The 26389-nt window shown below is 42.5% G+C and overlaps 1 protein-coding gene and 1 non-coding gene across 2 annotated transcripts; both read left to right on the forward strand.

Annotated features, from left to right (window-relative positions):
• The first annotated feature begins 7619 nt into the window (after positions 1 to 7619).
• LOC130473211 (glutamate--cysteine ligase regulatory subunit-like) lies at positions 7620 to 25371 on the forward strand. Its single transcript, XM_056844737.1, has 5 exons — positions 7620 to 7732; positions 20133 to 20203; positions 23268 to 23470; positions 24408 to 24522; positions 24809 to 25371. Exons 1-5 carry the CDS (start codon positions 7620 to 7622, stop codon positions 24979 to 24981), a joined length of 675 nt encoding a protein of 224 aa, XP_056700715.1. The 3' UTR covers positions 24982 to 25371.
• Positions 21808 to 21892, forward strand: TRNAR-UCU (transfer RNA arginine (anticodon UCU)). The gene is given in 2 exon segments: positions 21808 to 21844; positions 21857 to 21892. It is a non-coding gene; the product is annotated as a tRNA-Arg (tRNA).
• Positions 25372 to 26389: the final 1018 nt, after the last annotated feature.

Below are 26389 nucleotides of genomic sequence, written 5' to 3' on the forward strand. Positions count from 1 at the left end.
CCCTAAATAGTGTCCGATCACCACCTTGGACTTCCGGAGAAGTGTTATGACAGTTTTAAAAAGTAAATATAATAAAATCATTATAAAAACCATAATCAATTTTCTACAACTCATTAACTAAATTAGTAAAGTTAAATTTCGCCAGTTTATCCCAATACGCAACGGCCACTGACCATGTTTTTTTTTTAATTTTCCATATCCTTACCATGTAAGGACTCTGTTAATTTGGCCATTCGCATATATGTCCATAATTTCTCTCTCCAAGCATTAATTGAAGGTTTATTTACTTGCTTCCAGGTTTTAGCTATTGTAATTCTTGCAGCTGCAAAACTATATTGACATATGTCTCTATCACCTCTATCTAGTTTATTTTCAGCTATACCCAATAAACAAAAGGAAAGGTCCATTTTCACTTTGGCGTTAATCAAATTATTCGTTTCTTTTAACACTTTGCTCCAAAAATTTTTTTGCAAAACCACCATGCATGCATAAATGTTCCTTTATCTTTTTCACATTTCCAACATTAATCCGAATCACCTTTTTTCATTTTACTTATCATAACAGGAGTAATATACCATCTATAAAACATTTAATATAAATTTTCTCTTATTTCATTGGAAATTGTAAATTTATATTCTTTTTTCCACAAATTTTCCCATATTTCCAAGTCAATATTATATTCTAACTCCTTCATCCATTTCACCATCACAGGTTTAATTCTTTCATGTTCTAAATTCATTTCAATTAATAATTTATAAATTCGTCCTATCAATCCTTTATTTCCCTTGTTTAATATAATTTCAAATCTGGATTTATTTCCATTAAAACCTTCAGCTTATCCTTACTGAATATACCTTTTAATTTATAATACATAAACCAATCTTTTACTTTGAGCTCTTCTCTGCTCTTTAACAACCAAATCCCTTCCTTACACTCTATAACCTCTCTATAAATATCCATATCTAAATTTAATTGCATACCCCTATTCATAAAGGCTTCTACTGGATTAATCCAAACTGGAGTTTTATTTTCAAAAAATCCTTTATATTTTTTCCATGTTTGGAATAAACCATATCTAATGATTTGAGAATTAAATTCTTTATTTACTTTCTCTTTCTCATACCACAAATATGCATGCCATCCAAAACGTAAATTGAATCCTTCCAGTTCTAAAAGTTTTATATTCTCTAATAATATCCAATTCTTTAACCAATTACAACAAGCTGCTTCATAATACATTCTTAAATCGGGTAACCCCAAACCTCCTGTTTCCTTTAGTTGAATTAAATTATTATAAGCTATTCTATGTCTTTCTTTTCCCCATAAAAAGTTCAAAAAATCTTTTTTCCAACTTTTAAATATATGTACTCCTTTTATGATTGGCAAATTTTGAAACAAAAAAAGCGTCTTAGGTAATACCATCATTTTAATCACAGCAATTCTTGCCGGTGGGTGACAAAGCCAGCCACTCCGAGCCCAGCCATGCTGAGGGGGGCAAAGGCAGCTGCTCCGAGCTGGCCGCACTGGGGGGAGCAAAGGTAGCCGCTCCAAGCCCAGTGTGGCTCCTGGGCTGTGCGCAGAAAACACTTTATTTGGGGGGGGAGATAAACCCCCCTAATGTTTTTTTTTTATGTCAGATTTTTCTGCAAACCTAGGGTATTCCCCGAGTCTGCAGAAATATCTGTTTGTGTTAAGTGTAGCCCTGATTCACAGATTTCGATACCCACAGACGGGGGCACACTTGGAAATTAGATATATAAACAAGTAGGGGCCTGTGAAACCCATGGGGGGAATTCCATCTCCCCCCGCCAATTGTGGCTCCAGGCCTTCTCCTTCCTGCCCCAGTCCCAGCCCCGCTCTGTTGCCGGCTCATCCAGCACTGATCTGGGCGGGTCGGTGGGTAGGCAGGCAGCAGCAGCTGAAGAGCATTTTCTGTGCTCTTTAAAAATTGCAGAGATTTAAACCCCCAGGGTTTCCCCCCCACAGATTTTTCTGCAGACCCAGATGGTCCCCTGAGTCGGCAGAAAAACCTGTTGGGGGAGGAGTGTGCCCCCATCTGCGGATTTAAGTATCCGCAGGCAGGGGGCATATGTGAGAATTAGATATATAGATATCATTATAACAATAAGTATAAAAAGGTTTTGTGAATTCCCACCTTTCATTTTAAAAAAGTCTCTAGCCCTTCCATCGCAGAAATATGCCTTTCCCCTTATATATCCACAATGGAATTCACAGAACCTTTTATATTCGCTGTTATAACAGTATATTGATATAATGATATGAATGATATAATGATATGAAATATGATTTTTTTTAAAAAGGCTTTTGGGTGGTGGAGGGATGAAATGGCTGCCACGTGGATAGTGTCAGGGAAAATTACTGTCATGTAGGTGGGACAGGGGAAATCTGAACTTTCCCATCAACACGGCAGCTATCCTGGCTTTACTGCAATCTTTCCCAAAACTTTGGAGCAAAATGGGCTTGAGAAAGATCAAAAAACCCCCAGAAAAACCCATAATGCAGTGGGGAAACAGGAAAAAAAAAAAAAACTGCTTCCTGACAGCATTGAACCCAAGGCAGATAAACCCATGTGGACATGGACCTAATTTTGATCAATATTTCAACACCACCTAGAGCAGCAGAAAGTTTTGTGGGACATTCTTTTAAACGATTTGTTCCACAATAAATGGTTTTGTAGGTTTATGACAGCTTTGTAGCATCTATTTATTTATCAGTATGCAAATTGAGGAGGGAGGGGGGCAGGTAGGCTCCCCAATAACACTAAGCCTGTTTTACTTTTGGCAGGTCAAAACATGTTGTGTTGGACTTTTGGAGGACACCATTCTGGGAGGATTCTGACATGTTATCATCACTTGAGGCAGGGCCGGATTTAGTTTTGATGAGGCCCTAAGCTCTTGAAGGTAATGGGGCCCTTTATATATCCAGCTGTCCTTTGTCAACAACAAATTGTCGCTGTTTTTTGTGTTGAATATATGCTATATGGTAATTTATGGACCTAATAGGTATCTAAAGCCATTTGCACCTAACAAAATATGTATTTTATCATTGTTGAACTGAAATATAATTAAGAAGTATATTAATAGTGAAATAATTATTAAGCTCTAACTTAAAATGATTTTTTATTCATAACAAACTTAATAATGCAAACAGTTTCTGTATGTAGGTTTTATTTTATTTGTTTTTTATCTTATATTTTGGAAATGTACATCCAGTTGTTTTTTCCTTTAAATTTTTTGGGGGGCCCCAAGAGAGTGGGGCCCTAAGCTATAGCTTGTTTAGCTTATACATAAATCCGGCACTGGAGTCCATCACCTTACAAGCACTGCTTTTCTCAATGGAACAGTTGACAATTTAGCTGTCAGTCCTCAAGTACAGGCAATGATCAAGCACAGAGAAACCAAGTAATGTACATTCCCATGTGAACCAGCTCATAATATGTCATGCCTAAATTCTGGCATTCAGTATCGATTTGGTTTTCTCAAGGCTGAGTGGGTACCTGGTTCAGACTTCATGGCCAAATAACTATTTGGCCCTCCGTCATTATAATGCTCTGTACTCAGGCACTCCTTCCTTCTCCCTCCTCCATTCATACACTCCAATTCCTAACCTCATTTCCTGATTAGGCAGTTGGTGGTGTTACAACTACACCAAGCCACAAATGCATCCAAAGCACATGCAGCTTTTCACTCATACTTCTCTGTGTCTGAAAAATGAATGGATTGAAAACCCCAAGATATACTGCTTCCTTTTGGGCATTTCATCATCCACATAGGAAGTCATTTAACAAAAGATAATCAACAAAGCATCCAATAGCATCAATGTTAATATGGTTTACAGAGAAAAGTGTGATATATACATAACTAATTTTAAATTAATCTCAAAAAGGCCATAGAATCATAGAATCACAGAGTTGGAAGGGGCCATACAAGCCATCTAGTCCAACCCCCTGCTTAATGCAGGATCAGCCTAGAGCCGTGTTGGCGAACCTATGGCACGCATGCCAACTCCAGCACGCGGAGCCCTCTCTGTGGGCACACGCGGGGGCTGGAGGTAGCCGGCAGCACCGTCCCTCCGGCGCCGCCCCCCCCTGCCATTCACTCGCCCCGCCGCCCAAGGGGGAGGCCCCCCGGACAACCCTCCCTTCCCCTCCGCCGGAGCCTCGCGCCCACCTCCAGCGGAGGTGGACAGCGCTCCCTCTTCCTGCTGTCATCCGTCAAGCCCACAGAGGCCCCTCACAAACAGCATGGGAGCAAAGTGGGAGCCTGCAGCAGAAGGGAAGAATCAGAAAAAAAAGCTCCCTTGTTCTGCCAATGGAAGTGCTGTCCACTTATAAGTGTTTATGCTGGCAACATAACACCTTTTGATCCAACCCATTGGAACCAGAACAAGTATCATTACTCCAAGGAAGTCAATGCATTTCCCAGTGTTTTAAGCAAGTACCGTACTCATTCTCACATTCTTCAATTTCCCCCCAGCTTAAATGATAAACAGTTAACCTCTTTATAAAGCAAATGCAACCACAGTTCCACCTAGAGCTCATATGCAATCCCATGCAGAAAATAAATATCTACCTGTTTTTACAAGGGGGCTTTCCCCAGTACAAAATAGCTGTGTAACATTTGGGTGTTCTAATTTTCATTTCAGTTTGCTATGATAATCGGAGAGGACACATTGATGAATGATCAGACATTTCTCTCATCCCGACATACCATAAACTCATTCAGCAACACCTGCAATCTAATGTTACACTGGAATAACGTATTTGAACACCCAGGAATGTGGTTCAAAGACTATTAAAATTTAAGAGGAAAACCTCCTGTTGGCTTCAGGGGTTCTGGACCGGATTACAAACTATATACAACAGAGCAGTGATCAGGCTTGCTGGCAGGGGCTTGGGCTGCAAGTACACTTGCCAACTCTGGATTGGGAAACACCTGGAGATTTTGGATGTGGAGCCTGAGGAGGGCAGGGTTTGGGGAGGAGAGGGACTTCAATGGGGTATAATGCCATAGAGTCCACCTTCCAAAGTGGTTATGTTCTCCAGGTGAACTGATCTCTGTTGCCTGGAGATCAGTTGCAATAGTGGGAGATCTCCAGCTACCACCTGGAGGATGGCAGCCCTAGCTTCAAGTCTGGCACGTCTTCGCCATTGTGCTGCCTCTTCACAGGCCCACCGACTCCGTCGCTCTCACCAAGTGGAGAGAGAACCTGGAGGGCTGGTAGTTTGGGGTCCTCTTGTTGAAAGACACACCTTGAAAAGTCCTTCCAACCAATCAGAGATCAGACCTGCTCAGACGCCAACAGCTGGTGAATCAGAAACGATGGTTCTTTATGCATGGGTACTTTTACTCACGTTCACCCCTGGACTGACTTGGTTGTTCCTTGGCGTTATGCATGAGTTTTCTGTCCCTCAGAGTTGACCTCGTGCCCACCCTGCACTCTCTCCGGGTCTTCCCAGTGCTCTTTTAACTTGATTCTTCTCCAAGATCAACCTCGGTCAAATCGTCGCCATTACTGTGCATAAGCCAAAGCACGGGTCTTTCTACCTACACCCCCCCCACACCCGTTCTCGTGTTTCCTCTTCCCACTCCTCCTCCAGCCAGCCTTCAGTCATCTCCTCCACAAAGCCCCGGGATGCCATTGATACAGGAGAGCCATGTGACTGCTAACTTCTCTGGGCATCCTCCGCCATTTTTTCTTTTGATATGATGTTTATCGTTAATTCAATTAAAATGTAATTTAAAATGAAGAGAAAGGCAGCTGAGACTAAGATCCAGCACTCTCTTGCCCCCCCCCCGCCCCGTGGGTAACCCATCTCCCAAATGTGTGGGGGGGAGGGAGTGTTGGATCTTAGCCTTGATTTTTTAAATGATTTTTTTTGCTTCTTCAAGAAAATATGACAATTTTAAATTATGATTGTAGGTTATGGGGAAATATAACCATTGATTAGCATTAGAACCATAATTTTACTAATAGGGTAAACCAGAAGAAAGACCAATCAGTAGAAAAGTACAGAGAATACTCTGGGTTGATTCATGTTACCAGAGTATTGTGGCTGCCACTTCTCCATGACTGAAATGCTTCAAAAACATACTAATAAACAGAATGGTATAGGATGCACTGGTCATATGGGAGTTTCCCATGTCAATTCCCTACTCCTTGGACTTTCTGTATGATCCCATATGATTCCCATGTAGTGTGGTGGTTAGAGTCACATTAGGATCTAAGAGACCCAGGTTCAAATCCTCAGTCTGCCACAAATGCTTGCTGTTTGACCTTGGGCCAGTTGCAAACATTCAGACTAACCTACCTCACAGGGCTGTTGCAAAGATGAAATGGAGGAAAGGAGAACAAGGTAAGCCACTTTGGGTTCCCATCCAGGAGTAAGGTAGGCTATTAATGAAGTTAAAAAAATATACAAATGTTACTGCTGTGGATTCTGCCATGGGGCCGCATCAGCCACGCTGCATTTGTAATATCTTAATTGGGCCTCTGATTTGAGCAATCACAAGTCAATGCACTTTGAGTAGTAAATATGTTGGGCCTGCTATTCATTGCAGTTAAACTCTCTACTTCCATCTTTTCTATGGATTGCGTCTTCTTCTGATTTTGTTATTTTGTGCTACTGCCCTTGATTAATCACTCTGTTGTAATTAAGCATCCACCCACAAGCCCTTTCCCTCAATCCTTTGATTGATATAAAAAGACATAATTCCTGATCCTTTCATATGTCTGTATTTTCTTAGGTATATTCACATTGCTTGGACATCTGTTTTCTTGGCCTTTTAGCATCCTGTTTACACTAGCAACCAGGCAGTCCTGATATGATAAATCTCTGTGGGATGACTGATTTTTTCAACTGGCACAACAATAGACCTCTTTGCAAAATTAGCACAAAGAAAAAACAATCCCATCACTTTTGTGGATGCTTATTTCTTCATTTACAAAGCCATGTACAAACACAAAAAGATAAAAACAAAGAACTAGAAATATCACGGGTAGAATTCACAACGCAGCAGTGGCAAAAAAAGGGCAGGAACAAAGAGATGTTCTTTAACTGGCTGTCCTGAACAGAAAGATTTTCAAACTCTTCCCCCAAAATTGGTAAAGACTGAACATAACACATTTCACAAGAGGGGCATTCCAGAGCTTGTAGAGGCAAGTGTGGCTTCCCTGCAACACAGAATATGGAACAAGGCCTCTCCAACAGACCTTCGAGGATCATTTGGGAGTAGATGCCCATGACACAAATCATGTCAGAATTTCAGCTAGAGCTAGCGCCTTGGTTTGGCCCACAAATACATAGCAACCAGCAATGTGGTTTCAGTGTAATATGATCCCACCACCTGCTAAAGCCGAAGATTTCAGATCGTGTCCATGGGAAGCCCTATTGGCACTAACACCCTATAGATGGTGCACTGTTCCTGCTTGACATGAATTACTGTTGTTGACGCAGTGAGTGCCCAGGAGATAACTGAAATGTATGGATGAATACATGGAAATGCTATCTCCGTTGGGTAACATTAGCATTTACATTCAAAACTGTGGGGATAATCAAGATGTTATATAACCACATTTTGGATACTGGATAAGTAAGTATGGCTGCTTCCCTGGCTGCAAGGGGATACAGGTTGTGCCAGGAGCAGATCCTCTACTGTACAGCTGTTGTCAGAATGGAGAAACATGAATGGAAAGCCAGAGAGTCATCAGAGTAAGGAAGCATTATGCCAGAGGGATGAGGCATGCACAAACATTCCTGCATTCTAGCAGGACTAGAAGTGGGAAGTAATAGAACAAGAAGTATCAATGGAACAGGAAGAAAAGTCTCAAGAACAAGACCCAAGGAAGGGACAACATGGGTATAGCTGATTTTAGTTTTGGAAGAACTCTTGGGTCTGCTATGTTAAATTCAAAAGTGAATTCTTTGCGGTCCCTCCATCTTCAATCAAGAAGTAATAAAGTTTCATCTGCTGAATTTTTGAAAGGCAGCTGTTCAAAGGAAAGGACTGTATGAGGGTGAGCCCTCAGATCCACCCCCCCCCCAAATCTCTAGGAACTTTCCAAACCAATGTGGGTAACCCTACGTACCATCCTCTCACTCTGGACAGGGTGAGCAAGTTGCTAGGGGTGCAAAGAGGAGTGATGCCCAGAGAAGGTATCTTGTCTGAAGGACCCCCAAACTGGGAGTTAGTGCTGCTGTCAGTCAAAATGTCCAGGCCTACAAGGAAGGTATTTGTGAAGTACCTAATTAGACACGAATTTTCAAAAGAGTAGTATTTCAAAACTGGCCCAAATCTTTTGAGAACATTGCTTTGGATACAATTAACAAAGAATGGGTTTAAAGGAAAGATAAAGGAGTTTGGGCCCAGAGGTTACACTGAGATTAGTAATACCTAGAAACTCTTTAAGGCAGCACAAAATTGCAGAGGGGTTGGTACCTGATGGGCTTAGTGGTACTTTCTGAGAGAGAAAAGAAGCCTGAGAGGGAAAAGAACCAGGATTAAGAAAAAGGATCCACTTGTTGGATGTTTACATGGCTCTGGGTAGTAACTTCAGAGGGATTACATATAGGGTAATAGCTGGAGATCTCCTGCTATTACAACAGATCTCCAGCCGATAGAGATCACTTTCCCTGGAAAAAATGGCCTCTTTGGCAATTGGACTCTATGGCATTGAAGTCCCTCCCCTCCCCAAACCCCGCCTTCCTCAGGCTCCGATCCAAATACCTCCTGCCAGTGGCGAAGAGGGACCTGACAACCGTAATTAAATAATCTATTTAACAATAACACATCAAATCAGAAGCCGGGCTATTGATTAAAAAAAAAAAACCAAAAACAAATGAAATCCTTTAAATTAGTAGGTAGTTTAAAGGGTTGCAATATTTTAATGTCTTTAATTGGTAACTAAAAGCTTTTGTTAAATAACTGACGTAAGTCAATTGTCCAGCTGGGTTAAGATCGCCTTTGTTTATTTGCAAAGATGGTTTTCATTTGGTGTGTCATTGAAATAGAACTGACTATGTATGGTAGTTTCTATTTAACCTATTGTAAGTTTTAGAGAGAAATTCTAAGCAAGTATACTCCGAATCATACTCAGGTCTATTCAATGGGGTTTTTTTCCTAGGAAAGTATTCTTAAGATTGCACTGTTAATATTTCATAATTAATGTTTTGGTAATATGCAAATCTAAATACAATTAATCTGCTAAAAGCAGATGCTCAATCCATCAATATTTTTTAAATGGTTGACATCATTCATATTTACTAACTGGAGGTTGTTTGCACTCCCTTGTATATTAAACTAGACTTAAGTAGAACTTACCTGTAACTTACTTAATGCCTCCATTTTATTATCTGTTAAGCAATGAAATTTTTTTCCTACTCCTAAAAAGGTTAAAACATAGCAAAGAAAGATATGCAGATAAACTAAGAAGAATATTACAGGATTTCTTCCAGTTGTGCCTTTGCTATTATGCCTTTATTAATAGATTGAGTCCTCTGAAAACATGCTATATAAATACAATGTAAAACTGTTGCTTTTATTACATTGAACTGGACGAGGCCTTTGACTGACGAGGGCTCATGTTTGCATGCATTAGCAAACCGAATCTTAAAAGTGGTGTTTCTGAGAGAGACAGAGGTTAGAAGACGGAGATGGAGAATGCATCTCATATGAGGTGGGCAGACTGGAAGAAAGCACAAAGATAGAGTGGGTGAGTCGCACAAAGGATGCTTTGAAATGAATGTTGGCAAGCAAATACAGTGAAGAGGTCTACACTGGGGACAAGTTGACCTCAGAAAACACTATACAAATAAATAGCACTGGATGGTATCTAAATATCTTTGAGCATGAGCAAAAGGTGTTTCTGTCTTCTCATGGGATGAGGTAGGTGGGGAATCACTGATATCCTCCAGCTACAACCTCTTGAGCCCCCTGAAGAGGTGTTCCTGAGGTCTAGGAAAGTCTCAGAAACGTTTTAGTAGGCACAAGGGATGCATTTAGGGTTGCCAGCTCTCTACTGGCAATCCCTGGAGCATTTGGGGGCAGAGACTGGAGGACAAAAACTAGGGATGCCAGCCTCCAGGTGGGGCCTGGGGATCCCCCAGAATTACAGCTCATCTCCAGATTACAGAGAACAGTTCCTCTGGAGAACATGGATGCTTTGGAGGGTTGACTGTATGGCATTGTACCCCATTGAGGTCACTGTCCTCCTCAGGCTGCACCCCCAAATCTTGAAGGTGCTTGGTGCATGGGAAGGTGCATCTGTTAGCAGAACAGAGCTGCAGGGCCAGACCCATTCTCCCTTTATTCCTGGAACTCTCTCCCAGAATACCTGTGTGATGCTGCTTCTCTAAATTCCTGAAAAACCCTCTTCAAAACTCACCTTTTCCACCTGGCCTCCACTCTCATTCTTCACCCCAACAGAAATAAAGCCCACGTACATGGAACATGGCTCGCATCCCATTCCTCCACTCTTTCCCTCACTGTCTAAATTTAGACTGTAAGCTTGCGAGGGCAGGGACCTTTTTCTATTTTTCTGTTATGCACACTGATGGCACTGTAAGATAGATAAAGATATTTATTTTTAAAAGCACAATAAATCCTCTTGCAATCAAATAACCATGCAAATTCCTTGCATACTAACCAAAACATTTCCCTTCAGTAATGGGGATTTGCCTTGCCAACGTGCCCTCTTCTCTAATAAATCCTGGGCTACATTCCTGTCAGATTTATGGTCTACTCTGCATTGATTCCAGAGATGTAATTCAGTGGAGAAAGTGGTCCAGCTGGTTTGATCAGCGATTGTTCCCTTCTCCTCTGTTCTCCCATTACTGATCCAAATTGCTTCCTTTTGCTCGCCGCACTGCACCACCACCTCCATCACAGCCCTTGTTTAGTATGTGCAAACCGTTCACAGAGCACATGGAGGGAAGAGGGGAAGGGAGAACGCAGCATTAGTCAGGCATTGGGGGAAAGGTAAGAGTTTTCGTGGATCTGCTTTCAGCTGCAGCTTCCTCCGTTATTGTTCTTGAGCTCTGTTCTCATCCATTTGTGTGTGCAAAGTTTTTTTTTTATATAATGGGAGGGTGAACTTTTGTCCAGCATGTTTTATGCATGTGCATTTTAAAGGATGTGAGAGACTGTTATTGCTTCACTCCCCATGTGCTTCGACACAGCATGAGCCTCCTGCTTGCACCCTCCTTCTCTTATATGTTTTTGCCTTTCTGCTTGCATTTATAATTCCTAGACACAGATGTACAAAAGGACAGGTGAAAAAAGAGTGCACAATGGACAAAGGATTGGAGGGCCAAAGTAGATCAAAGCTCCAGTTCACAGAAAGATTTATGATAGGGCAATTTTGGGAGCATCAGAACCCCAAGGAATATATCTCAGAATCAGGGTTCATCTACCAGGCAATTTTGGACGGGCTTATACCTGGTCCTTGCATTCTATAAATACCCAGGGTGTCATGCTGATCTCCTGCCCTTTTTCTATACATACATGACTGTAGTAATCATAGCAGAGCTTGCTGTTAGAATAGGTGGGTCCCAGACTAGAACAGGTGCTAGAACTTTTTGAAGGCATTTTTCTATACTGGAAATAGACCAATGGAAGAACATATAATTTACATACTGTCAGGCTTCAGCAAATGCACGGCGTTTCAGGCAACAGAACTCAAATCCAGACAGAGCAGCGATTCAAGGATTTATTCCGAAAGTCAGTGATTTCAGTAAAGAGACGAGCAAGGCTGGAATACATGACTGGGGGAGTATGGATACATATATAGGGCTGATACAATAGGGTTACAGGAACAAAGAGACAATGTAGTCGTTTCCTGCGGGTAACGACTTAAGTAAAACAGAACAGAAACAATTGTGAGCAATCAGTGGAGGAGATGGCCGAGCTCTCGGCTTTGTGTGCGGGACCCGATATCAGATCGGAGATTTACACGGGCGGGTCCCAATACAATTGTAAATCCCTGGCCGAAGCTCGTGTGCAAAACGGGGGGGAAAGGAGTGCAAGAACTCCATCTTGTTTGCGGGGAAACCATCTTGTTTGGGAACGGAGCTGTCAGAAGCCCTATCTGACACATACGGAAGGTCCCAGGTTCAAGTTCTGGCATCTTCAGTTAAAATGAATTTTAGTACCAGGACTTGGAGTGACTTATTATTTATTTACTTCATGTATACCCCACCTTTCTCCCCAATGGGGACCCAAGGTGGCTTACACAACCCTCCATGTTATCCTCCCAACAACAACCCCATGAGATGGGTTAGGCTGAAAGTGTGTGACTGGCCCAAGTCACGCAGCAAACTTCCATGGCAGAGTGGGGATTCGGACCTGGTTCTTCCAGATCCTAGTCTGATACTCTAGCCGCTACACCACATGGGCTCTCACTTCTACCCAGGACCTTTTTGATTGGCTGCCAGCACTGGATGGACCAATGGCCTACCTCAGAATAAGTGCAGTAGGGATTATAAATATATGTTTACTCAATATGAGTTCCATATGCCTACATAGATTGCAGCCATGGGTCACTGGCACATGTATTATTGGGCCCAGCTTGGATGATACTGGGAAGCAGTCTCTCCCACCCCCCATCCCACTTCATCACAGATGGTGGTGCTTCTGTGTACCACCTGGGGCTTTTCTTGCCTTTTCTGAGATCTTTTTCAAACCCACTGTGCTGCCATTTTTGGGAAGGATTGCAGCAAAGCTAGACTAGTTGCCACATGACTGGGAAAGGCTGTATTTTCCTTGTCCCGCCCACATGGCAGCCACTCCCTGTACATCCACCGGAAGAGCTGTTTTTTAATTAAAAAAAAAAAACAGTAACTGACATAATAGTATGTTGGCATATCAATTATCAGTTTTTTTAAAAAAACTCTCAGAAAACAACCCCCTAGTGCCATGGAGTGGGGGTGGCCACTGTAGGGACTACATCAAGGAAAATGAAGGGAAACGCACCATCTGGAAGCCCCATAACTAGGGTTACCAACTTTCAGGTGCAACTTGGAGATCTCCTGGAATTTCAGCTGTTTCCCAGACAAAATAGATCAGTTCCCCTGGAGGAAACTTCTGCTTTGGAGGGTGGGCTCCATGGTATTGTACTCTGCTGAGGTCCCTTCCCTCCCCAAATCTCTCCTTCCCCAGACTCAACCCCCAAATCACTAGGACTTTTTTCCAGGCTGGAGTTGGCAGCCCTACCCATAGTCCCTGTGCTGCACTGGCAGCCGCAACCACACCAGATTTCCATAGGAAAGCATTGCCATGTGGATAAGATCTTAGACATAGTGGACCTGATCCGGCAAAGAATTAGATGCCCTTATGCACATCAATATCTATGGGATTGTGGTCTTTGGTCTACATTTAACACCTCCTGAAAGGGGTACAAATATTTAAGTATCTCCGGACATTTTAACAGCTGAAACTGAAATGGCATGTCAGTGTCAATATTAGATTTATGCTGCAATCATTAGAAGGTGCTCATTGGTACCCCTGCTTTCAGTACCATATGGAGCAAGGCATTGTTAAGTTTCATTAAAAAATGTCCATAGCTCCAAAGGACATTCTAAAAGGGGCGCAGTTATAGTATTTCAACATGAACGTGCTATTAACCAACTGACGAAGAACAAGCTAAAGTGGCAACAAGGAAGCATCAAAACACAACAGAAAATGCAAGAATATTTTCAGTGCTGGATGCCAAACCAGGACAACACATTCATGTAAAACACCTTGCATCTTCAGCTTCCCTTTTGTAGAAACATGTTTAAACTACTCTTGCCTTCTGGGGGTGTGTCTTGGCTTCTGAGAAGTAACAAAGCATTATCACCTGGATGAATGAAGTTCTAGCTAGAGCGGAAGTTAATTCATGATGACAATTGCATTTGGAAAGAAAATTACCTTGGTGGAGCAGATGAACACTCTTCAGAACTGACTGGCTGATACAGATATGGTAGGAACCATGCCCTGAGGGGTCTCATCCCATCTGGCTAATCTGTTGCAAAAGGTGGTAATGGGCGAAGGACATGAGTTTGACTAAATGGGCTTTGGGATATGGAGTCCCTCAAGGTCTTTCATTTTGTTTAAGATAAAATACCTGGCAGAAGTCATCAAGAGGTTTGGATGGAGGTGCTATTAGTATGCCAGTGACATCCTAGTCTCCTTCCCTTCATTATCTGAGTAATAAGATGTCCTTGAATGAGTGTCTGGAGGTCAATGGGCTGGATGACAGTCAATAACTATGCAACCCCAAGCAGAATTACCCCCTTCTAAACCCATTGCCTTCAGTGGATTTAGAAGGGTGCAACTCTATTCAGCATTACATGGTGAGGTGCTGTTAGTTGATAATGTAATTTACAGGAATTAAGGAGTCAGACTGCTCTGGTTGGGCTTGCACCTTGGTCTCCATAAACAAGTACGTTTGCAACACGTTAGAAGATTTCTGCACATTTCTGAAGGAAGTCTACTAAACAGGAAACCTGTTCTCTTTAGGAGGGGGTGTGCCTCTCTGGCCTTTTATGCATGGCTGTTTCCCTCATGGTCACGCCCTCGCTACTTTGGGCTTTGTTTTGGTTATGCATGCATTTTCCAACCTTCAGAGGTCGCATAGCTCTCCCCGCATGCCCCCCCCCCATTTTCTGGCGGCCAGCATCCAAAGAATGCGGGGAAAGCATGTGGAAACACCCAGGGAGAGTGAGGTGACCCGATCCTATTACTTACAGGTAACTCCCACAGTATTCAATGGATCTTGCACTCAGGTAAGGGTGCATAGGATTGCAGCCTTAGGCACAAATAGTTTATCCAAAAAAATGATTCCCACAAGTTATTCTTTGTCATGCAAGAGCTTTATCCTGCATTCTTATTTCTCCCCTGCTCCATGGAACCCTCTCCTCTTCATATATTTTATTTGGCCAGACATGACAACCAAATTGTGCGGCAAAAATCTTTTTTAAACATCAAAGTTCCCATCCTTGGATATTTACCTATGTGGTCGGCAGTTGGTTGTAAAAATTAAAGTGCGTGTTCAGTGGTAGTCACACATAATGTGGTGTAATTTTTCATACTTACAATACTTCTTAGAGAAACGCCTGTAGAAAATACTCTAAAGGAACTCTGATAGTGTCTCCTCAAGAAATCCATTTTTTTCCTGAAGAGTCAGGTCAGAGGGGGAAAGTTAGTTGCAAAGGCAGGCTAGAAAGAAAACTGTAGAACAGAGATCAATTGGGAATGCTCACACTTCCTAGTACTGAGAGGGTGTTCCACATAGGTTATCAGCCCCAAATTCAATGCTTTAGGGAAGTTGGGGGGGGGTTGTGCTTCCCCGCAGCATCATACTGCAGCTGTGCACCTCTGGGGGTCTCCCTGGCTTTTCTCCCACCCATTCTCAAACCTGCTTTGCTTTGAACATTTGGGAAAGATCACAGTAAAGTCCGGATGGTTGCTGTATGGGCAGGAAAAGTTGGGTTTTCTGGCCCACATGGCAGCCATTTTTCCTGTCCCGGTCCCCACAGCAGCCATCCCCCCGCCACCTTTTTAAAACACTTGGCATGAATATATTGTTATTTCAATATACCACTGTACTGACAGGTGTAGCAGGTATTCTGAATTCCCAGCTTTCATGTATTAAAAGCAAGTCTCAAGTCCCTTTCCTTGCAAAGAAACAAGGAAAAGAGCAAATCTTTGTATATTGGTATGATATTCCAATGCAGTTGTTTTTAATGCAAAAAACGGGGGGGGGGTGGCCACTTCCAGGGGACTGGGGCAGGGAAACTGTGAGGAAACCCACCATGTGGAAGCCTCTCTGTAGCTGTACCAGCAATGGAGAAACCACAAAATACCATCCCATGTGGAAGACTCCTGAGTCTCAGTCATTCCCAACTGTCCTACAGCTAGTTGTTCTCCCCCCACCCTATGCTGCCTCTCAGGCAGTGTGGGGGATCAACAGTGGTGGCAGAGGCTTCAGAGCGGTATCTGGGACAGCTGACTCAAAGGGCCATGGCTCAGTGGTAGCGCATCTACTTGGCACACAGAAAGTCTCAAGTTCAATCCCCAGCATCTCCAGTTAAAAACATCTGGTAGCAGGTGATGTGAAAGACCTCTACCTGAGACCCTGGAGAGTTGATGCCAGTGTGAGTAGACAATACTGACCTTGACAAGCCAATGTCTGATTCAGGATAAGGCAGCGTCCTGTCTCCATGTGGCTGCAGGGTGGTGGGGGCTCCCAGCATGGGACCCCCTAGCATGAGGCCCAGGGCAGCTGCACCAGATCCCCTGTGGCTAAGACCACCCCAGAGAATGGGGCAACTCTGTTTAGGATTAAATTGTTAATGTCACTTTCTTCTGCTTACAATGTGCAAACTTTTGAGTTCGAAGAGCTGCATCTCCCTATCTTACGTTGGATTTTACAAGATGGGACACAGAGTCAAGTGATGGCAGCTATTGGTGGTCTTTTGTCATGATCCTCTAGACCTGCACTTTGCAGACTGGGATGCGTCAATCTGAATATAAGTAAGAGTGCAGAAATTTCCCTTAAAGATGCCTTGTCCACTAGTGCTGAACTTCCCCTGCAGTATGTGGGACACGGGAGGGTGTTGGGTTTGTTTCGGGTCACATTCCATTCGTGTGGGGGAATGCAGATACCTGAGCAGCCTGCCTGTAATGTCAACCATATTGGTTTGCCTTTACTTCCTAAAAGCAGGAAATACGTTAGTTGTGGTATCTTCCCATTGTGATGGCAAGCGTCCATACATCCCTTTAAAACAAACAAAAGCACACAGCTTTGCATAAGTGGGACAGCCATGCTTTTTTCAAATGTATGGAGCTGCCTTACCCAGAGACAGATCTTTGGTCTGTCTAGGCCAGAATGGCCCACTCTGAGTGTATATCCACGTTATGGTTTTAAATCAGTTCATTCCTTCATCCTGTGAAGGGTGGGTAAGCTAAGGATCTAATTGAAAATTCTCAGCATTTCATCAAACTTGGGGGGGGGGGAATGCCATAATAGACTGCTACAAGTTTGCAGTATATTGGGGTTTCCCCAGGGTCTCAGGCAGGGATCTTTCTCATAAGTAAAACCTGAGATCCTTTAACTTGATTGAACTTTGTGCCTTCTGCATGCAAACCACATGGTATAACACTGAAATGTGGACTCTGCTCAACAGCCAGTCTTTCTTGTTTCCTTTTACGCAGGACAGAGCATGCCATTAATGTAGCTAGTATGCAAGTCATGCAAAGACAAGAAAAAAAGGCCTTTGGAATATACTTCGTAGAGAAGTGTCACTGCTCACGTTTCTTTTGTGCTGCCTTCCTTTGCCTCTAGCAGTGCAGTGCCATCTACTGGCCATAATTCTGGAGGGCCAGCGCCATCTACTGGTCAGTGAGCAATGAGGAGTTTGTTTATCACGGAAACCTATTAGAATTGGCCTTTTAAAAAAAGGATTTCAAACAAAATTCTCCTAAACCACAAGTGAGTAAATATTGTATAACTTTTATTGGGGGGGGGGGAGAATTCTGGTAATACATAGAGAGAGAATTCATTTATTTGTTTAGCCATAGGCCGTTACAAAATATCCTTACATATGTACAAAAAGCTTTAAAAGGGGATAAAATTGCATCAATATACATTGCCTGGATAAAAAGTATTTCATACAGAATCTCTATTAAAACAAATATCGCACTCATTTGCTTTCCTATACAAATTTTTCTTAATGGCTTCAAGAGCTCTAACCTTCCTGGCCGCAATGGCAAATTGAAACATTCTGAAGGTGACATGTGAATCAGAGTCACAGAGTAAAAAACAACAACAGTTTATCAATTTCAGAACAAAAATTTAATCCCTTCAAAATTCCATCCGAGAATGTGGCTCCAGGCTCTCTATACTACAGACATGACAGCACATAATGAAAAATGCCCTCCGGTGATAAAGATCCACAGATACATGTGTGATGTTCCTTTGGGATTTTATTATACCGCCCTGTCGGAAAGGCTGAAGGCATGGTCTGAAATCTTAGGGAGGTGAAAGCCACCCTAAGGATCTGCGATGTGAGGTTAATCAAATAGGAAGATCTAAGATGGTCTTTCTTGTAGTTATGGAACCAGGGGGGAAATTTAGACTCTCTGATTGTCACTTTGTCAATTAAGGCATCCATCCTAAACACCCCAGTCAAGATTTATCTGAAGCAGCATCTAAAAGATCATCAGGTATAGAGTAGCGATGGTAAATGTTATTAAAGTAACTCTGGCGGGCTTGGTCTTTTACCAGTAAGTAATCAAAAGCTTTGCCACCAAACCCGTCTGGCCTGATAGTCCTATGTTTTTTACAATATTTTATTATAGCGAGATGCGCACGGGCCCTGAGAGATGGGAGACCTGTTTCGGCTCTCATCAGGGCTGCTGGGGTTCCTTTGGGGAGGGCTAGGATGCGCCTAAGAAAGTAGTTTGGGATTCCCTCTATACTAAGGAGGGTAGCATCCATCCACCCCCATATTTCCACACCATATAGCACATGAGGGACGACCTTGCTCTTAAATAATTTTATGGCCGGGTCAATAAGAAAACCCCCTTTTGAATAGTAAAACCTCACAATAGAGCCCACAATCCGAAGGGCAGATGATTTGATTGTGGCTATATGAGCATTCCAGTTTAGTGTCTCTTTAAAAGTAACACCCAAGTACTTAAAGAGACTACATTGTTTGATTGAGTTGTTCTGAATGCTCCACATGGATTTTAATGGCCTTTTCCTAAAGACCAAAACTTTTGTTTTTTTTCCAAAATTGATCTGCAGGGCCTCTTCCTTACAGTAGTCACCCAATTGGTGTAATAGACTTCTGAGATCAATTTTGGTAAGCGAGACTAGGGCCATATCGTTCGCATAAAGCAGGACTGAAACTTTTTGGTAATACGTATGAATAAAGGATATCACTCAGTGAAGTTGTTCTCCCTCAAACCTTACAAGGAAGCAATTCTCCCTAGACAGGACTGTTTTCAATCTCAGATGCCTGGATGCTGACTATTCACTCAGTGGGGAGCAGAGGGAACTCTGCACACGCTCAGGGACATGCTGCGCTTCGTGCAAAAAGAATAGTGTCCCAACTGATGCACGACAATAGAAGACTCAGCTAAAGGTCCTCAAGTTAGCATCAAAAGACCAGCAAGCTTCTATTCATAAACTGCACTAGACCACATTAATCTAGTTAGTGTTGTGTCCTCCAGGAGAAGCAATGGATAAGCAGAAGATGGAACGGTGCTAGCAGATGAAGCCGTTATTAGCTGTCGATCTGACAGTGAGAACTGCAAAAAGCAACTGGATCCCCCCCGCCTGGGCCATAATTTTAGGTCATGATCAGCAATTATCAGAGAAAAGTACTATTTGTAAAAAATTATTTGGATAGGTGCTTGTTGCAAGCAGTGCCAGTTTCTAGAGCAGAGGTTCCCAACCTTTTTTTGACCAGGGACCACTAGGACTTTTTTGTTCGGTGCAGGGACCCCAAGGTTCAAAATAAAAATTCTGGGAATTTGAAAATAAACTTTAATCATAACTGTTAGTTAAACATTAAACTTAGAATTATATTTGAATATATATATTTTATAATAGAGAACTTTTAATTGAAAATATTAATTTATTATGGGTTTATAACTTTGTTTCGCGGACCTTAATTTAGTTCTCGTGGACCCCTGGGGGTCCATGGACCCCTGGTTGGGAACCAGAGAGATGGATTCCACCAATCCTGCCTGCCTGTTAGCCACCTTTGTGGATCTAGAAATGCTGGCCCATTTGTACAGGGACAGGCTGTATTTATGAAAACAAAGTCCTCCCCAACATGTGGTGGCACACCTGTGTGAAATATACTACTTTTTAACTGTGGATGGGGTTTTTTGAATGCTCTGTACAAAAACAAAATGTCAGAAAGGTTGTAGCCTTCCCTTTTCTACGTATAGGAATATTTTTGTGAGAGAGCACTTGAAGACAGAAACACCCATTTATAATGCAGAATGTTATAGAATACTTTTATCACCTCATGTTATATTAGCAAGAAATGGGCCTGTGATTGGTTTACTTTTCCTGTGTAACACTTTCTCTTCACCTATATTATTTTCATTTGTGCTCAGTGGTAAAGCACCTGCTTGGCATGTGGAAGATCCCAAAGTCAATCCCTTGAATCTCTACTTAAAAGAATCAGGTAATAGGTGACTTAGGTCATTTATGCATGGGAGTGTTACCTGAGTTTCGTTGCTCACTGGACCCATACTTTCTTGTTGGGAGTCTATGCAGCAGCAGCCTCCGAGCTCAAATCAGGAAGTATTTGAATCCCCGCCCCTTGAAATGCTGCTTCATAATTGGCTGCAGTGAGTGAAAAGTTCCCTCCCCCTCAAACCCAATTGCCGCATAAAAAAGCATTTTAAGAAAAGAAAAGAAAAAACCAAAAAACAGAGCAATCTGAAAAGAAAGGGGGGGGGGAGAAATACAACCCTCGGTTTTAAAAAGCCGTTCTTCTGCTTAGAAAGAGCTCCGAGGAAGCATTTGAATCTCCGCCTCTGGACATGCTGCTTGGTAACTGGCTGTGAGCGTAACTAAGCTTGAGAGTCCTGCACTTTGCCTTATGCGCGGAGATTTCACCCGGGCTGAGCTCAGGGGAGAGGGAAGAATCGGGTTAACAGAGGAAGGGGAAGGTCCAGGATTTGTGAGGGCTGGAGGCGAGGTCATCTCTAACGGAGGGGAAACTCATGCATAACTCCAAGGAACAACTGAGAGAGATGGGGGTGAACATGAGTGAAAGTACCCATGCATAAACCCATGCATAGAAGACTCCTACAGGAGGCCCTGGAGAGTCACTGCAGGCAACAGTGACAGTGATGGACCAATGGTCTGATTCAGCATAAGATCCCTTCTCATTTTGCTGCGCTCGCGCACACATGCACACACACACAGCAACAGACTAATACTAATAGAATTTATATGTATTGACATTGAACACTAATTCACCAGCTGAGCCCACATGTTCTGTAGCCGAGTGCGCATAAGTCTGAATGCTAAGTGCCAGATGTGTGCATAAAAATATTATCCCAATTTTCAGTGCCAAAGATTTATGTATAACCCAAAAGCTTACATACTCTTAGAGCAACAGAAGTTGATCTAATTTTTTTTTCTCTTATCCCAAAATCACTCGACACTGGCTCAAACACAGATGAAAACTAACAGAGAGAAGATCTTTAAGCAAACAGTTACACACTCAAATCATTATTATAATAAAAATAATAATTTTGCAACGTTCAGTATGATTTAAATTATCAAAAATATGAACAAAATAATTTAAAGCGTTTTAAATATCACATATGACACACCATCATGCGATGTAGTCATTTTATTTTACCCAGCAAATTGGGCAGCCGTAGCAACACAGTAAAAGTAATTACATTACTAGTAACATATACATATTTTGAAAGCTCTCAAATAATTGCTTTTTAAGAATGTCATAAATTCTAAACAAGCAAAACCGATTTCAATGGCAAGTCTACTTTAACAAATTAATTAGTTCCACCGAGGATATTTGAAAAAGAAGACGAACACGACGGCGCAAACCCTCCCCCAAGTATATATATATATATATATATATATATATATATATATATCTATATTTAAAAAAGACATGATAGACTAAATCAGATTTAGGATCCAGGGCACTGCAAAACTATACACCAATCAACCCTCTCCCCGCTTTCAGAACGCGCTGTGACCGCCTTTGTCTATAGGTTGTATAGCCAACATACCAAGAATCCAACAGGTGGCTCCGTGGCGCAATGGATAGCGCATTGGACTTCTAGAGGGTGAAGGGATTCAAAGGTTCCGGGTTCGAGTCCCGGCGGAGTCGTAGTTAAATTTTTTCGCCCCTTTTTGTTCCCGTTTTATTTTATTTTTCAATACTTCCTGCGTTGCTCCTACCGCACCTTAAACGTTCGCTGACCGTGCGAGAACTACCGTTCCCGAAAGCCCCAGAGCCCAGCTCAGGCCCTCCCGCTCGCAGCAGCGCCTCTGGCCCGCCTGCGCCAGCAGCCAGCCGCGCTCAGCGTTGGGGGAAGGGCGCTGGAGCCCGGGCCGGGGGGGGGAGGGGGGAGGGGGGAGAAGCGCCTCGGCTGCGTTTCTGCAGACCCAGATGCAGGCAGAGGCGTCGAGCATCGCGTCGGGCTGCAGCCAAGAAAGCAGAAGGAGATTGGGCAGGGCAGCCATGAAGGAGCTGGAACAGATTCTCAAGTGTCAGGATGTGTCGCTGGCCACCAAGATCAAGTTAATGCATGCCATAGAATTCCCTATGACTGTGCATGGGTGTGAAAGCTGGATAATGAAGAAAGCTGATAGGAAGAAAGTAGATTCCTTTGAGATGTGGTGTTGGAGGAGAGGGTTGCGGATACCGTGGACTGCCAAAAAAAGCAAATCAGTGGGTTCTAGATCAAATCAAGCCTGAACTGACCCTAGAAGCTAAAATGACTAAACTGAGGCTATCGTATTTTGGTCACATCATGAGAAGGCAAGAGTCACTGGAAAAGACAGTCATGCTAGGAAAAGTGGAGGGCAGCAGGAAAAGAGGAAGACCCAACAAGAGGTGGACCGACTCAATAAAGGAAGCCACAGCCCTCAGTTTGCAAGATCTGAGCAAGGCTGTCAAATATAAGATGTTTTGGAGGACTTTCATTCATAGGGTCACCATGAGTCGGAAGCGACTTGACGACTCTTAACACACACATATGAAAAGTGCATGGGTGCTCAGAATATGTGAATCTGAGACAAGTGGGTGCATGTTTCCTAAAGCCCTGTTCTTTTTTTCCCTTTCTGCCTAAGGATAATTCACAGTGGGTCGCCGTGTTAGTCTGTCTGCAGTAGTAGAAAAGGGCAAGAGTTCAGTAGCACCTTAAAGACTAACACAAATATTTTCTGGCAGGGTATCTGAAGAAGTGAGCTGTGGCTCACAAAAGCTCATACCCTGCCAGAAAATATTCTTGTTTGGATTATTTATTACAGTAATATACCAACACATATAGAAAAGAGCAAGGGTCCAGTAGCACCTTAAAGACTAACACAAATATTTTCTGGCAGGGTATGAGCTTTCGTATCTGAAGAAGTGAGCTGTGGCTCACGAAAGCTCATACCCTGCCAGAAAATATTTGTGTTAGTCTTTAAGGTGCTACTGGACTCTTGCTCTTTTCTACTGCCTAAGGATAGACCTCTCTTTCTTTCTCCCCGCCCCCCAGCATGTTCTGCCCTTGGGGTAGACCAGTTAGATTCTGTGATTATCGCTCCTCCGCCAACTGAAGACGGAATAAATCTTTCCCTAGAGTATTTACAGCCTTACTGGGCAGAGCTTGAAAACTTAGTTCAAAACAAAAAGATTGTTGCTATTGGGACTTCTGATCTAGATAAAGCCATGCTGGAGGAGCTGTTCTTGTGGGCACAGGTAAGAGGCAAACACTTTTCATGGCAATAGCCCCAGAACAACAATTTGGTTTTGGTTTTCTTTCTTAACTACATTTAGTTAAATAACTTCTCAAAGACAGATTTCACGTAGAAGCCCTGTTTCCAAGTGAGATTCAGGAAGTATATTTTGCCTTGGAAAAACAAAAGAGCAGAATCGTTAAACATTTTCATCCTGTGCCACATTTTGTGTTGGCTGTGAAATATAGTAGATTTGTCTGAGTTTTTGTGTGATTATAAATGGACATGAAATTCCCATGCCAAGGGGGTGCCCTTCCATGGCCAGTTTCCCACTAGAAAAAGAGCTTCAACTAGGAAAAAAACAACTTGGCACTCTAGTGGAAAAGAGGCCCCCACAGCAGTACCTCCGTGCTCATTTGATCAGTGGGTTGGGAGGCACAGGGAGATTGATCAGTTGTTTTGACGTAATGGCAAATTGACGTAATTGCTTCTTATGCCTGGGGCTTGGGCTCGTGGTCTTCCCCCCCACACACACAGACACACCTCCTCTTTTCCAGCAAACCATTATTTGGAATGTCGGGCTAGGATCTAGGATACCCAGGTTTGAATCCGTGCTCTGCTATGAGAGCTGGCTGGGTGACCATGGGCCTGCCACTCATTTTCAGCCCTGACCTACCTCACAGTGTGGTTGTGGGGATAAAACGGAGGAGAGGGAAATGATGTAAGCCAGTGTGGGTCCCCATTGAGTTTGGGTCCCCATGAAGCGGCTCTCATCATGAATGTGTGGTCATTTACAGTGCAACCCTATGCCTAACATCTCCACTCAAAGCCCATTAATTTCAGTAGGGTTGGACTGGAGTTACTCCGCATAAGGCTGCATATAATTGACAGATGCCATGACGCCCTTTCTATCTGAAGGAAAGCTGCCCTTTCTTTTTTCTCTCTCCTTTTTTTCAAAGGTGAAGCCAAGCAGTAACCAGGTGAACCTTGCTTCCTGTTGTGTGATGCCACCAGATCTGACTGCCTTTGCAAAAGAATTTGACATCCAGTTGTTAACTCATAATGATCCAAAAGGTGAGGGTATAAAAAGAACAGAGGAATTGCCTTACCAGATAGACAGGGTCCATATTTAGGTCCCTGAAAATCTTAAGCGAAGTAGTTGTAGTATTCTGTTTAGCATCGCCATAACTGTTAGAATAACAATTGAGGAACTGCCTTAAAGAACAAGACAGCCAAATGCTCAAGTGCAACATGAACGTCATTCTGTTCTCTAGTCATTTGGAACAAGAATTATTGGCATTTGGATGCTGGTAGAAAAATCTGTTACTGACTCTCCTCTAATTTCCCTGTTTAAATTTAGAGCTACTTCGCGAAGCAAGCTTCCAAGAAGCTCTTCAGGAAAGTATCCCAGAATGCCATGTACACGAATGGACTCCACTGTGGCTTCTGCGGTATTCAGTCATTGTGAAGAGCAGAGGAATTATCAAATCCAAAAGCTACATCTTGCAAGCGAGAAGAATACCGTCATCTTAAGACTTTCGACAGTGGCCTGCTTCTGAAAAGACCCTGTCACTACAAGGCATTGCACCAAGGTGCAAACGAGAAAATTCAAAAGAACAAATGTGTTATTATCAAGTGGTCAGTGACACTCAAATTGTATAGCGGTATAGCCGTTTGACAGCATAGTCGATCCATCAGTTTCCTTTCTTTTTACGTGTTTTTTGTATGGAGACCAGCTTGCTCAAATGGCAAATAGTTGTTTTCACTTTACTGGAATTTGTTAATTTCGATATGATATATAAATAAAATTATTTGAAATATTTTAATGAGTAATATAAACTAAAAATCTTTTACTACCTATATTTTGATTGAAATATTTTTTATTTGTAAGGAGAAATATACCTTTTCTTATTGGTGGCTGTGGTGGCAGAAGAAAAATTATCAATGTGGAATAAGTAGCTTTCCAGCTTAAGCATATGAGATGAAACAAAAGTGTATGCGAGAAGAATTGCTCAATATAGTAATGAATGCATATTTGATATTTTCCACATCATTGTAAGGGTCATATTCCTTTTGTACTAAGACTAAATTAACTTTTTTCTTCTGAGGCATATCCCTCTGAGACGCATCCCTCTTATTGGTTTATGACCAAAAGAGCTGGTGGAAGAACACTGATTGAAAACATAGTTTACTTTATCATACTGAAGCAACAGTATGTTATTGCTTTTGCTGTTATTGCTTTTGCTGATGTTTTAGGAACCATGCACATTTTGAAAACCATAAAAGGCTAATGCTTGATATGTTTATATGTTTATTGCATACACAGTAGATTATTGTGTAATTAATTTGTCTTGGAGGTCACAAAGAAAACTGCTGTCTCAAAGCCAACCAGAGGTTTGACCATTATTCAGTTATCCTGTAGTGAGGTGCTTTCAGCAGAACCGGGACTCTGTAACTTCACACCTGTTTCCTTTGCTTCAGACTTATTCCTGGAGCAAGTGAAGTAGCCGCAGCCTCCCTCACAGACCTGCTGTTGTAAAGACTAGCAGGAGGAAAGGAATGCCTGGAGTTAAAGTTATTCCAAGTTTTCTATTTGGAGAGGGTATTTTAATGGATTTGTCTTACTAGTCACATTGGACTATGAAGGCATTAGAACAAGATTTTCTAATTCTGACTTGGGAAATTTCTGGAGATTCAGGGGCTGGTGTCTGGAGTGGCAGCTGCCATTTCCTCCAGGTGGATCTCTATATTCTTGCAATATCCAGAGTACTTTGTAGATCTTGTAATTCTGGGAAGACTCCTGGCCCCACCTGGAGGCTGGCAATCCTAAAGACAGGTGCACATCTCAGCTAAGTAACTGTTCAAGTGCTAGGGCAAAAACTGAGGAGTGATAACAGAAAATTACAGCACCTGTTGATTACTGAAAAAAGGCATCTAACTT

The sequence above is a fragment of the Euleptes europaea genome, chromosome 2 (assembly GCF_029931775.1).
Source record: "Euleptes europaea isolate rEulEur1 chromosome 2, rEulEur1.hap1, whole genome shotgun sequence".
Lineage (NCBI taxonomy): Eukaryota > Metazoa > Chordata > Lepidosauria > Squamata > Sphaerodactylidae > Euleptes > Euleptes europaea.

Coding starts and splice junctions, on each gene's coding strand:
- LOC130473211 (XM_056844737.1), top strand. CDS start 7,620: ATGGCTGCTTCCCTGGCTGCAAGGGGATACAGGTTGTGCCAGGAGCAG. Junction 7,733..20,132: donor AAAGCCAGAGAGTCATCAGA/GTAAGGAAGCAT, acceptor ATTTGTGCTCAG/TGGTAAAGCACCTGCTTGGC. Junction 23,471..24,407: donor AGCTGTTCTTGTGGGCACAG/GTAAGAGGCAAA, acceptor TTTTTTTCAAAG/GTGAAGCCAAGCAGTAACCA.